The sequence below is a fragment of the Gekko japonicus genome, unplaced genomic scaffold, assembly GCF_001447785.1.
Source record: "Gekko japonicus isolate JY-2015 unplaced genomic scaffold, Gekko_japonicus_V1.1 scaffold270, whole genome shotgun sequence".
Lineage (NCBI taxonomy): Eukaryota > Metazoa > Chordata > Lepidosauria > Squamata > Gekkonidae > Gekko > Gekko japonicus.
The window spans coordinates 497,323-510,697 of record NW_015170282.1 but is presented as its reverse complement, the minus strand read 5'-3'; the positions used below and the strand labels follow the sequence as shown (position 1 = coordinate 510,697).

Here is a 13,375-nt window from a genome sequence, read left to right as displayed (position 1 = left end):
GACGGGGGTGGCAAGGAGGTGGCAGAGATGGCACCAGAGCAGCATGTTAAAGCGGCCAGCGCCACACGCCTTCCTGCTGGGCCTCGACCTCCTGGCCGCTCAGAAGCACCGGGCCACCAGACGGGGACGAGGGTGAGGGGAACGGCCAGCAGCTGTTAAGAGGGATGGCTCTTGAGGGGTGGTGTAGACATGCAAAACTGGAACAAAATATTCCTGTTTAAATTAAAGCGGGAACAAGGTACATTTACAGTGCCGTGTGACCACAGCCGTACTGTTCACCCTCTCTGTATATCAGTGAACTGTTACCTTCCATTTCAATAGATCAAGGTGGGCAACCATGTTGGTCTGAAGCAATAGAACAAAGTTTGAGTTCAGTGGAACCTCTAAGACCAACAATGTTTTGCTCATACCTTGACTAAAACTTTGTTGGTCTTAAAGGTGCCACTGAACTCAAGCTTTGCTCCCATGGAGATACCCTGTTTCCCCGAAAATAAGACCTACCCCAAAAATAAGCCCTAGCAGGATTTCTATGCATTTGTGGTATAATCCCTAGTGTGTCTTCTTGAGAAAAAATAAATATAAGACAGTGTCTTATTTTTGGGGAAACACGGTAATTGACCGCATCTTTTTCTTTGAGGTGGAGTGAATGGTTCCCAAGTGTAGCTTTGTGTATTCAGATATTTACTGTCTAGTCGACATGATACCACAGGGAGCTTTCTGTTTAGTTGTAGCATATTGGTTCATTAAGAAAGGGTGCATTTGATGTGTTGAGCTAACTTGCCAGTACAAGAATTCTGTCATGGCCTCATGTGATCTTTCCTTGCTTGTGGCTTCTAGGAAAGTGGGTTTTAGTATTGGTTGGCCGAAGTTATTTCTAAGTAAGCACTTGGGGAGCATCACATCTGCTTAGGTTCTCAGATTGCTTCCTGGTTTTGAGGAAAACTACTGAAATTGGCAAAAGCTGCACCAGAAATCTAATCAAAAATTGTGTATGGGCTCTCTCCATACAAAAAAAATTCCCTAAGGAAGCCAGGTGAGAGGTCTGTTTGTCTGGTTTGTTGTCCTTCTTTGTGCCGTGTAGAATGGATGTAGGGAGCACGGAGGGGGGGGAGTGGGGAGTGGGGATTACCGCTCGGTTTTATGGTAGCTGTCTGCATAGATTAATGGCCGTTTTATGGCCATTCAGGGGTGACTCTGCAGTCAGTATGCTGTTGGCCTGGGCAGGGCTATTTTTGGGCAGGAACGCACAGGAACGGAGTTCCGGCTGGCTCCCAAGTTGACCACGCCCAGCAGGAACTCATTAGCATAATAGGCCACACCCAACAGCAGAAACTCATTAGGATTGGCTACATTAGGGGTGTGTGGCCTAACATGCAAAGGAGTTCCTGCTACAAAAAAAGGCCCTGGGTTTTGACAACAAACAAGGTCAACAGAATAAGAAGCAAAAGGTGGGTGTGGCTGGATGAGCACATTTCTGGTAACATGGGGGTGCGGCCTAATGTGCTAATGAGCTGTGCTGTCAGGGGTCTGGACTAATATGCTAATGAGTTCCTGCTGTTGGGTGTGGCCTATTATGCTAATGAGTTCCTGCTGGGCTTTTTCTAGAAAAAGAGCCCTGGTGGGTATTTGAATGTGGCTTTGAGCCGCATCTTTTCCTGTTCTAGTGTGGGTTTGGTAAAACAGCCGAGCAAACGCTAGATGCAGATTGGGGCCTAAGTCCGCAGAGAAGAACAGATCATGGTGGTCTGCATGGCCAAAGACTGGGCTAATTGATGTAAGTTTGCTCGGCACTGATGGCTTGTGGAGTTTTAGCACAAATTCCTGCTTTGGAGTTGTTGCCAGACTCAGGAGCAGACCCTCCACCGCTGCCGTGGGAAATGCAGCTCCTCCTGGGTTCCTGTCCCTGCTGACAGAGCCTGGTGGCCTCCCTGGGGACAACAGGGGCTCTGGAAGCAGCATCTGAGCGGGAGGAGCCACCACTGACACGGCTGGGGCAGAGGAAGAGTGAGGTAGGCAACACACAGGGCCCTTAACCAGCACCACGACTTCAGGTGCAAGTGGAAAAAACAGCGGCGGCCCAACATTGGAGTGGCCCAAGGGGGATGGCATCCTCCGCAGCCACGGTAGGAGCCAAGGTGGGGCCAGAAAGGTCTGCACAAGGGCACCTAAGCCCAGCAACACCTGGGATTGGGAGGGGCAGGGGAAGGCAGGAACAGGGACTGAGGGCTGGCAGCCTATCCCAGCCAAGCCCCTGGCATAGCCAGTAGGGCAGGAGGGAGGGCAGCTGGGGGAGGAGCCATCCAGCAGCCCAGTAGGAGAGATGGAGAGGAGTGAACAACTGCCCTCTGGGAGAGGCCAGGTACGCCCATGGAAGGGGTGGGGCTGAATGAACTCTGAATGTCTCTTGTTTTGAAAACTCTGTGGGTTCTCATAAGCTGCATAAGTTGATGTAGTGATCAGGAGCACAGACTCTAATCTGGGAGAACTGGGTTTGATTCCCCACTCCTCCACGTGCACCTGCTGGTGTGACGTTGGGCCAGTCATAAGCTCTTTCAGAGCTGTTCTCTCAAGAGCAGTTCTCAAAGAGCTCTCTTAGCCCCACCTACCTCACAGGGTGTCTGTTGTGGGGAAGGGAAGGGAAAGGGGATTGTAAGCCACTCTGAGACTCCTTCGGGCAGTGAAGGGCGGGGTATAAATCCAATAACCTCCTCTTCTCCTCCTCCTCCTCCTCCTCCAACAATTGGGTCTTTAAGTGTGTTGTTATGCATTTGAGTTACTTGCAATGTGCTTTCCTTGAAACCTTTTCTTTTTTTCCTTTTTTTTATAAATGTTTTATTCCCTCTCCTGAAAAGGAGAGATATTTCGCTTAAAATTCAGAAAAATAGGAAGGGTATATAGAGGGTCCTTGAAACCTTTTCTTGTTGGCTTGTATAGCCCAGTAGCTGGAGAGCTCCCTGGTTTGAATCATAAAGTTTGCTAGGTGCTTAGTCGCGCTACCCTTATCTCTGCCTTGGCTGCCGAGTCTGAAAAATAAGAATATTAGTGACTTACTTCATTCGAGTCATGATAGCTAGTACAGCATAGCAACCCAGATGAGAATGGGAAATACATCTGCTGCTGAAAACTGCAATCATGTCTGTAGTTCCCTTTCCATGTTTTTGATTAGCTTCTAACTAGGAGAATTAAACATGTATCATTTTAGCAGCAAACGATAAAGGATGGGCAGAGGGGGCACAGAAATGCAGAAAAGCATGTAGTCAAGACGTGAATTGAGGTCTAGGGAGGAGGGACTAGATGCACAGTTGCTATTTTCAGTGCTAGCTATGTGTTTGGTATCTTAACTAGTTTAGTAGTGTATGTGAAATGCTTTAAACCAGGGGTGTCAAACATAAGGTCCGGGGGCCGGAAGTGGCCCGCCCAGGGCTCTTATGTGGCCCGTGAGCAACTGGGGAACAGGAGGAGACTGTTCAGGGGGAGTAGGTGGAGCCGCTCCGATTGTGGCTTCAGCATGGCTTGTCTGCAGCAGTCAAGCAGCATGGGGATGTCTGGCTCTCCAGTCCACTCATATGGGTTTTCCTTTGCACCCCCCACCCAGCCCATGGGGCCTTGCAGTGGGGATACAACAACCTGGAGCTTACCAGCTGCTGTCCTTTATACAACTCCAGTACCTGGCATTACGTTTTATGGCACACATATCCTGGCCCAACATAGTGACATTTATGTCAGATCTGGCCATTGTAACAAGTGAGTTTGACACCTCTGCTTCGGTGGAGAACACCGAAGAAGAAGAGGAGAAGAAGAGATTGGATTTATACCCTGCCCTTCACTCGGAGTCTCAGAGCGGCTTACAAACTCCTTTCCCTTCCCGTTCCCACAACAGACAACCTGTGAGTTGGGGGGGGTGGGGCGAGAGACATTGCTTGTCCTGGGAAGTGCATGCCAATAGACTACATATTGGGAGAATCCAACAGTTCTTTCTCCTTTCTCCAATTTAAGTTGAAGGAAGGAGTAGACGGCTTCAAAAGGGAATTAGATAAGCATATGGAGCAGAGGTCCATCAGTGGCTATTAGCCACAAGGTATAGATAGGGGCTCTGGGGCAAGTGATGCTCTGTCATCTTGGTGCTTGTGGGGGGGTCAACAGTGGGAGGGCTCCTGATGGCACTGGTATTTCTGGCCACTGTGTGATACAGAGTGTTGGACTGGATGGGCCTTTGGCCTGATCCAACATTGGCATCTCTTATGTTCTTATGTTCTTAAGGCTTCAAACTCAACTAAAAGGAAAAGTGGGGTATACACATTTTCCGTAATACATTTTGCTCTGTGGAGTGGTCGTATGGGGTAGGACCCACCCCAGTTCCATATACGTTTGTTGGCTGTGATCTTGGCTGGGAATTCAGTCGCTGGTTTCGAGGGCAACTGTGTTTGGGATACCTTGGGAGGAAGGCGAGTTTTCCCTCCGTTTCCTTGTCATCCGCTCTCCTGATTTTTCTACTGTATTGGTAACGAAAGCTGCACAAAGGGTGAAACGGAGTTCATCAGGAGCAGTTCTGACTTGGATGGGTTGCTTCAGACAGCTGCGTTAACACTTGTGGACTTTCGTTTTTGTCAGAAGGCAACCTTCCTTCCTAAAGCAGTGTGGCAGCTCTGTCATGTTAAGGGACAGCAAAGGAAGATAGCAGAGGAGCTTCAGCCAGGTGAGAAGATGAGATCTGAAAGCTCTCAGAGCCAAAGAACTTCGACTGGCGACTTTAACTCTGAAACGTGGAAAGTTCCTTGAAAATGAGCCTGCAGCCCCGATACGAAGAGCCACAGGCTAATGCTCTTGCTGCTTTGAGATAGACAATTAAACGTGTGTACTGTAATTAAAACATGTGTACTGGCAGTCTTTAAGCAACGGCTGGACAAACCCTTGTCAGGAATGCTTTAGGCTGGTCCTGCATTGGGCAGGGGGTTGGACTAGATGGCCTGTATGGCCCCTTTCAACTCTGTGATTCTCTGATTCTAAGAATGAGTTTAATGGAAGAACAAGTTCACACATGGCTTTGGGTTAATGACAACTGCAACATGGGCTTTGTAGTTGTTGGAAAGGTAGTCTACCTTATGTCCACATCTCTGTGGATGTATAGGGCTTTCACTTTGTTCCAATGAGTGCACACATCAGCTTTTTAAAATGGTGGCCATCGTAAAGGGACATGAAGGGTGAATAAATCAGTGTGAATTTGTTTTACTGTTGTATCTCAGCATTGTAAGATATTGGCAAAGGAATGGGATCGATGAGAATGCCTAATTCCTTTAAGCCGTAGTTCACTTATTGTTTTGTTGACGGGAGCACTGCTTTTCTCTGATGTTAAAAAGATTATTCGGCCTTGACCGAGAATAGACGTAGCGTTCTTGAGATGAAAGAAGATTCCTCTCCCAAGGGTATGAGAGGTTTGGGTTAATTAATATTTCAAAATAGGCTTTGAAGAGTTTTACAACTTGGGGTTTGTATTTGCTCAGAATTGTAACTTGTTGCATGTTTGCCGGAAGTGGTTTTTTCTGGACTTGGCTGAGTCTCAGTCGAGTTTGAGGGAAGTTATTCCTCTGTGAACATGAGTCCTAAGTAGAATGCTGTTCTTTGGCTCACTGAGTTGCTGAAACAGTTCATCTTTTTTGGAATTTTGGAGGAGAGTAAAATCATTGTAATGGGTGTTTCTCCATCTTCTATTTGGTCCATTTTAGTTTTATCTTGCTTTTCCTCCAAGAGTCGGCTGTATGGTTCTCTTTCCTCATGTTATTTTCACAATAATGCCGTGAGGTAGAATAGGCTGAGAGAGTAGATTAACGGCCCCAGGTCATCCAGCAGTCTTCATTGCTCAATGGGGAACTTGAACCTGGGTCTCCCAGATCCTAGTCTGATACTCTAACCACGACATCACACTCAAATCCCCCTGGAAGAAGAGAGAGAGATTGAGAGAGAGAAGAGATTGGATTTATACCCCGACCTTCACTACCCGAAGGAGTCTCAGAGTGGTTTACAATCCCTTCCCCTCCCCACAACAGACACCTGTGAGGTAGTTAGGGCTGAGAGAGCTCTCTCGAGAACTGCCCTTGAGAGAGCAGCTCTGAAAGAACTTGTGACTGACCCAAGGTCACACCAGCAGCTGCGTGTGGAGGAGTGGGGAATGAAACCTGGTTCTCCCAATTAGAGTCCGTGCTCTTAACCACTACACCAAACTGGCTCTCACTACACCAAACTGGTTCTGACTTTGGACATTGTCAGGAATGTTATTGATAATAAAATATACTCTGCAGCTGTTCTGTCTTCTGCGTGTGGGTGGGAAAATTTGCTGCGTAGCCTCAAATAGCCACATTGATATGATGCGGAATCACTGCAGCTTCTTGGTCTTTGACACGCTGTGACACAGTGAGAGCGTGCCTCACCGTAAAAAGTGACAGCAGATGGCGTTGTTTAGTAGTTGTCCATGAGTGCTTGGAAGAGCTGAGCTTACCCCCTGGCTGGAAGGAAGGTGTGTCTCTGTACAAAAAGAAAATGCGGTTAGGATTCTGGAAGAGACGGATGGAATCTGCTGGGAGTTCGATAAAGCACCTTGAAGGGTACACAGTTTCTCTCTGGGATCTGACGCCGGAACAGATCTGTTGCCTCTGGGTGTGCCCTCTATCTGTGCTCTACCTGTATTGCTGTAATTAAAGCAAACAGTACAAAAACTGATATGTCCAGTTTGCTCTTCTCCAGAGGGAACTAACCTGGATGGACCAGAGCTTCTCAGCACTTGGAGAAGTGGAGTAGGTGTAACAGTATTTTGCAGTAGAATTTCAGCAATGAGAAATCTCTTAAAGGGCCAAACTAGATATGTGTGACACGAGTCATGTCAGGGACCCCCGTCCTGACTTGCAGTCACACGTGACATCAGGGAATTAAAGTTCCCAAGCACCCCAGGGCTTGACTTGGCTCGGGAGATGGAAAGGGCAGGTGGGAGTTCAACCTACCTTCCTGCACCATTTTCCTAAGATGAAATGGTCAGGAATGAAATGGTCTCTGCCTGCTGTGGGAGCCCCGCAGTGGGTCAACCCCTTCTCTGTGGCCGTGTCAGCTTGGAAAAATGGTGCAGGAGGAAAGGCTGAAGGCTCCCCCTGAAGAAGATGAGGTTGGATTTATACCCCACCCTTCACTCGGAGTCTCAGAGCAGCTTACAATCTCCTTCCCTTCCTCTCCCCACAACAGACACCCTGTGAGGTGGGTGAGGCTGAGAGAGCTCTTTGAGAACTGCTCTTGAGAGAACAGCTCTGAGAGGACTGTGACTGACCCAAGGTCACCCAGCTGGCTGCATGTGGAGAAGTGGGGAATCAAACCTGTTCTCCCAGATTACAGTCCGCGCTCCTAACCCTGTCCGCCTCTGCTGCACTCCCATACTCATTCGGGCCTTGGTGCCCTCAGGAACATTAGTTCCTCAATGTGACATGTGACACTCAACCCAAGTTGCACCACATGTGTGTGTCTAGTTTGGCCCTTTGTCCTGCCTGGATCCCACCTCCCTCTAACCTTTCGGGCTTCTGCTTTACAGGGTATCCTATCCTGTTAGATAAGTTTGCGATGTCCTCTGTCTGCCAGCATCTCCATGCCTCTTGACCCCGAGTTACTGACCTCCCCCTCCTATCTTTGCCCTGCTGCACACTCAGCTGCTTCTACTGTTAGGCTGGGTTCTCGTGTTGTGCCAGGACTTGGTGTAGTATTGCTCCTTCATTTGTTGCCAGGGTAATGGGGAAAGCCATGGGAGCACGCTGGGTTGTGGCCCCCTTCCCAAACCAGTGCCACCCATGGTTCTGAAGAACATTGTTGATGTGGGAAGGTGTTGCAGGCTGGCCTCTTCTTAAAGGGCACCTTGTGTTACCCCAGAAGCACAGCCGGGAGCAGCACTGCAGATACTTCCATGCTGCTGAGGACCATTTCTGCAGTAGTAAAATCCCCCACATTGACATTTTTAAAACAGCGCTGAAAAGTATGCAGATGGAGAGTCATTTCAGCTAAGCATACCTTTATTTAGTCAGGAACAAAGACACTTGGCTGGCTCACAGGCCGGCTTATATTCCTTCAGAAAACCCGCCACCAAACACACCAAACACACCCCCCACTCCCGATTGGCTATTTACAGTAACCGAGAGACCTATTGGCCTCCCGGCTGTGGACCTAGCCCTTTTATTGGGCCTAGCTAGGATCCTACCGGCCCATTGTCTTTTGGCATGAAGCTAGTGGTGTTTGTGCCTGAGCCAGTCCGTGCATGTCCGGACATGTCAGGCTGGATACACTACAAGCGCATTATGTGAAATTTTCTGCAAACCCAAAGTTTTCTCCTCCTTACCCCACATTTTCAGAATCCCCAGTTTTAGTGAGTTCTGAAAACGGGGGTAGGAAGGAGAAAACATCAGGTTTGCGCCTGGGGGTGGTGGAAATCTACTGTGGAAAATTTCGCATAAGGAGCAGTTTTTAAAACGTCAATGCGGGGAATTTCACTACTGTGGAAACGGTCCGAGTTGTAAATCCATTTTTCACTCCCTTTCCTCTCTGGAGGATATCTTTAAAAAACAACATCCAACCTTTGTTATTTCTATTACCAAAGCATTCCCTGAACTTCCTTCTTCATCTTACTTCTGACGTCTTGCCCAGTTCCATAAACAGTTTTCTCTTCTCTCCCTAGATTCCTCCACTGGTTGTCGAGGAGCCACTGATACATGTAGAGATGTACAAATTTGCAGGCGCTATGATCCAGTGGTTTGACGAGCTGGAAATGAAGGAGAGCGGGTAAGATGCTGTTAAATACTGCCTGCTTCCTTGAGTGGTGAATGAATGGAATTTGGTTGCCATCAGGTTAGAGTTCTGTGCAGGTGCTGAATGGAAGTCAGGGGCCCCGTTCTGCACTGTCAGCTTGCTCCAGAGAATCCGAGGAGTCAAGCCTTAAGAGTTGAGTTCGCAGTCACACACGTTCCCTCTGCACTGTTTTTCCACCCTCCGGGTTATTTATTTGTGTATTCTGTATGCGTTCTGCATCTACAAGCAAAATTTTTTGCCTAATCAATATGAAAACATCATGTGAAGAGAAGGGCAAGCATCTTTCAAAACTTTTACCTGCAGACCCAACCCCTCCCTCCCTCCCTCCCTCCCTGATTCTGCAAAAAGAAAGGGACGGGAGGGGGAAATCCAGGCCCACACATGCAAGACTGACATATTTGGGAGCAGGGAATCCCCTAGTCCTTTATATTTAATGATTCCTTCTTATGCTCTCTCTGGCTTTTTTAAAGTCTGCCTGAGCAGGCGCTCATGTCCTCTTTTGTATTTGGAGAAGGAGGGAAAGAAAACAGAATGGGGAGGGAGCGTCAGCCTAAAGAGAGAGAGGCAGAAACGGGGGAGGGCAGCGGGCAGCACTTAAATACCCACAGAAACCATTCTACTTTAGAAAGGATTACCGATTTGAAAGCAGATGAGAACAAAGAATCACAGCAAAAGAAGTTTTGGTAACTGCGGGACGACAGTGTGCTGAAAGCGGTCTGAATGCAGGTTCCTTTAAAACAAGTGCAGAACCAAGAAAAAGCTTCGACACAAACTGGAAATGAATGCGGGAGGGAATGCAGAATGGAAGAATAGGATGTGCTTTAGAAACTGAGGCAAAATATAGGTGCAGAAAGGGCCAGAGGGGGACTGGTTTGATCACAAACAGCAGTTAAGTAGCAATCCTGTTTTTAGATTATGCAGGTAGGAAACTCCTTCAGATAGAAAAAAGTCCTTGCAAGTAGAAAACTCATGTCAGGGGAAAGCTAATTTTGTGTGCAGGATGGACTGTGCTTTGAAAACTCGTAAGTGCTGTATAAACATGTGACAGACTGTGAAGGGTTAATGCCTCACAGAGCCAGAGAGCCTTTGAGTGACAGGCTGCATCGACATTGTCAGTTGAGAAAAAGAGCTGGGAACTGACTGCTGAAGAGAATTCAATTTAGCACTGACTGAGGATTGGGAAGGTGGCAAGGAGGTGTGGGAGGATCGCTTAAGACCTCCTTCCGGGCCAGAGAAAAGGGATAGAGCTTCTAGTTTGGAGAAGTAATTCCCTGCCCAGTTGAAAAGGGAGCTAGCTCTAAAGAGTGGAGTGATCCCTGGTTTGGTTAGAGACAAGGATTTTGGGTACTTGGTAGTGTATATCCTGCCTTCTGAAACTTGAAGAGTCAGTTAAACTCCAAGAATTTATACTGGAGTGTTTATCAGACACCGAAAAATAAAGCCTCTCCCCTCAAAGATTCTAAGATCATGAAAAGCTTAAAACTCCAACTTGCTGGAAACAATATTAACTGGAGTTTGTGAAACTACTAAGTTACCTCAGAGTTATTATTGATTCACCTCAGACATTTTACCCCTGATTCCACCTGACCTTATTTTTAAACTTTCAAAAGCCTCTCGTGTGCCATTTTCAGAAGTATAAGTTTAAGAAGGTGATTATGTCTCTTCCCTCAAGTCCCTGGGCTGAGCCAGCATCAAAATATAATAATGTGACAGAGTGGGACAGCCATAAACCTTCAAATAAGAAGAAAACAGATAAATGGGGGGGAATCCTTTGTGTGAGGGAGGAAAGAGGGCAAGTCCACCATAACACAGTTTCTCTTTTTTATGGAAAAGAACTCGTGAACCTCACCTGCAGTCTGAAGTAATGAAACTGGACATAGATTTGTACCTGTTGTGTTTTCCTGGCATTCCATTCTACCTGTGCGTTCACACTAGCGTGTTGTAAGAATACAATACCAGTAAGCAAATATATAAGTTGATCAGATGGGAAGCAAGCAGGCACACGTGAACAGTTGTTCCAGAGCTGCTGCAATGTCTGACCAGCACCCCTAGGATAAATATGGGTATCCCTAACATGGCTAGTTGACCCTGCTGCCCGTCAGGTCAGGAAAATGGTGCTCAGGTAAGGCTGAACCCCCACATGTGCTGGTCCAAACTGAACACCGTGTGGGAACTGAGGAGAACCCGGAACTCTAAACCAATTGTTACACAGAATGGGAGACACCAGTGTATACCTGTGTATTCTGCAATCTGTAAGATAGGCTTCCAGCCACAGTCCGGAGGGGGCGTTTGTGCGTGGGTGGAAGGGGGAGGGAAGCAAGGATGGTTTGCAAAGATGATTTGGGGCATTTGGGCCCAGCACCGGTTGTCAACCAGTCAGCTCTCAAGCAGCTTCCTGCAGCCTGCCACAGAGGTCAGCCCATCGTGGAATTAGGTCAGAGATACACGGGTGTTGGGGGGAGGGGCAGAGAGAAAGCACACTTCTCAACCGAAAAAGGTCAAACATTTTCATGATATAAAGTGATTATTTGTGTATGAGGGCTTCCGTCTCTGTTTGCTGTGAGAGTGAACAGAAGGAAGGAAATTGCCCCTGAGAATACAACCTACGGTTCAAAGGGGACAGTGGCAGAAGAGTAAACAGAGGAAGGAAAGGTCGGTGTGCCTATCTAGCTATCTAGTCTCTCTTGCCACTTGCTTCTGGAGGTCTGAGACAGGGGACGGTGCCTTCACTTCCAGCACTATGTCACGGTACAGCTCAGGAACACAACTGCCGACATCTAGTACAATTTTTTTTTAAATACACCAAGGAAGTCCTTTCAACATTTGAACTGTTCGTAATTGTAAGACAGTCTACCCCTCCAAGACACTTCTACTGAGATCTCCCTGATGCATCTTTTTATTACTGAGCTAATAAGTGTGATTTCTAGTTGGGAGTCATCACGATTTAAAATTCTTTTAGTATTATGCTTCTAAATTCCTGTTCATGCCTACCCAGATGAGAAACTATGCTGCAAAATGCTACAGCACAAAGCAGAATCAAATTGCTTTAATCTGTTCTGCACTCTGAACTAACATGGACATTAAGCATAAAAGCCAGATCAGAGAAACAAGAAAGAGCTGCGCCAATTTTGCCAACTGAACAGCAAGACTTTCTGTGCTGTATGTCTTTAAAATGGTTCTTGGTCCATTATGATTATTTCAAACTGCACATACAGAGTTTTGCCCTGCAGTAATAATGCTACACTTTCATCCAGTAAGACTTGGAGAGCCACTCAAGCTGTCTTTGAGAATCTTTTAAATATCAAAAACAATTTTTTTTAAGGACAGTAAAATCTAAGCGCAGATTCATCAGAGCAGAATTTAAAGCAGTTGTGCAGAACCAAGACTGAGCAGAGAATAAATATCAGAACATGTCTTGGAATGGAAATAGCTGGACTGCAGATTTGTTGCTCGATTTGGACTTTAATGTCATGTTAAGATGATTTCTTAATGCACAGAGATGGAATATATTTCAGGGGCCACGTGCCTTTGGTGCACCGAACAAAGACCTCTCTTCCTAACTTCTTGCATTCACTCCTGATCAGTATGCCTTTTTAAAAACATATATCAAATTGAAGATTCTTTCTAAATAAATCTCACTGTGAAAGTTATACATAACGCCACGCCTACTTAACCAGAAGGGAACGGGTTGTGTCACTTGGAATATAGCCAAATTAAGAAGAAATGCTTTGGCGCAGGCAGGGAAGGGATGCTTAATGGGTTCCTGGCTAGAGAAGGATGACACAGACACACCATGCTGGGAGGAATCAGGCCACAACGCTATTGATTACAGGTTCCTCAGGAGGTAGAGGTGGCTACAAGCATGGATGGCTTCAAGAGGGAATTGGATAAATATATGGAGCAGAGGTCCATCAGTGGCTATTAGCCACAAGGTACAGATAGGAACTCTGGGGCAAGTGATGCTCTGTATTGGTGCTGGGGGGGGGGGAACAGTGGGAGGGCTTCTAGTGTCCTGGCCCCACTGCTGGATCTTCTGATGGCATCTGGTATTTTTGGCCACTGTGTGACAGAGTGTTGGACTGGATGGGCCATTGGCCTGATCCAACATTGGCTTCTCTTATGTTCATATCCTGCACATGTTCCTAAACGCCAGAGGAGGCAGGCAACGTAGCTTGCCTGGCTCCACTACCAAACCAAAGGAACCTGTGATACCTGCACCGATCCAGCTCAGGAGCCACAAGCCATATGTCATTGCCCTCTGTGGGGCGGTGTACTCCAGGTGGTCTGTAAAGGGGGAGGGGGCAGGAGAAGGCTTGGCCGGCGGGCGGCTATAAACCGCTCAGTCCGCTGGCGGGGAGGGAGGGAGGGAGGGAGAAAGTTTGGCGGGCTGAGTTCAGGCCTTGCCACCAGTGCTGGGGGGTGGAGGGAGCAGGCTTGGAGGGGCACGGGCCTCGCCATGGGTGCCGGGGGCAGGGGAAGAGGCTCACCGGCTGCTTCCTTCTCTCCCCCCCCCCCCCCCCCGCCCGGCGGGCCGCCGCGCCTCTCA

General features: G+C 47.6%; 1 protein-coding gene across 1 annotated transcript in view; it reads left to right on the top strand.

The window, feature by feature from the left end:
- Window positions 1-13,375, top strand: part of TDRD9 (tudor domain containing 9) — a 172,677-nt gene that overhangs the window by 70,226 nt on the left and 89,076 nt on the right. Inside the window, 1 exon segment of the mRNA XM_015417791.1 lies at window positions 8,699-8,802. Coding sequence (XP_015273277.1) covers window positions 8,699-8,802 — 104 coding nt within the window.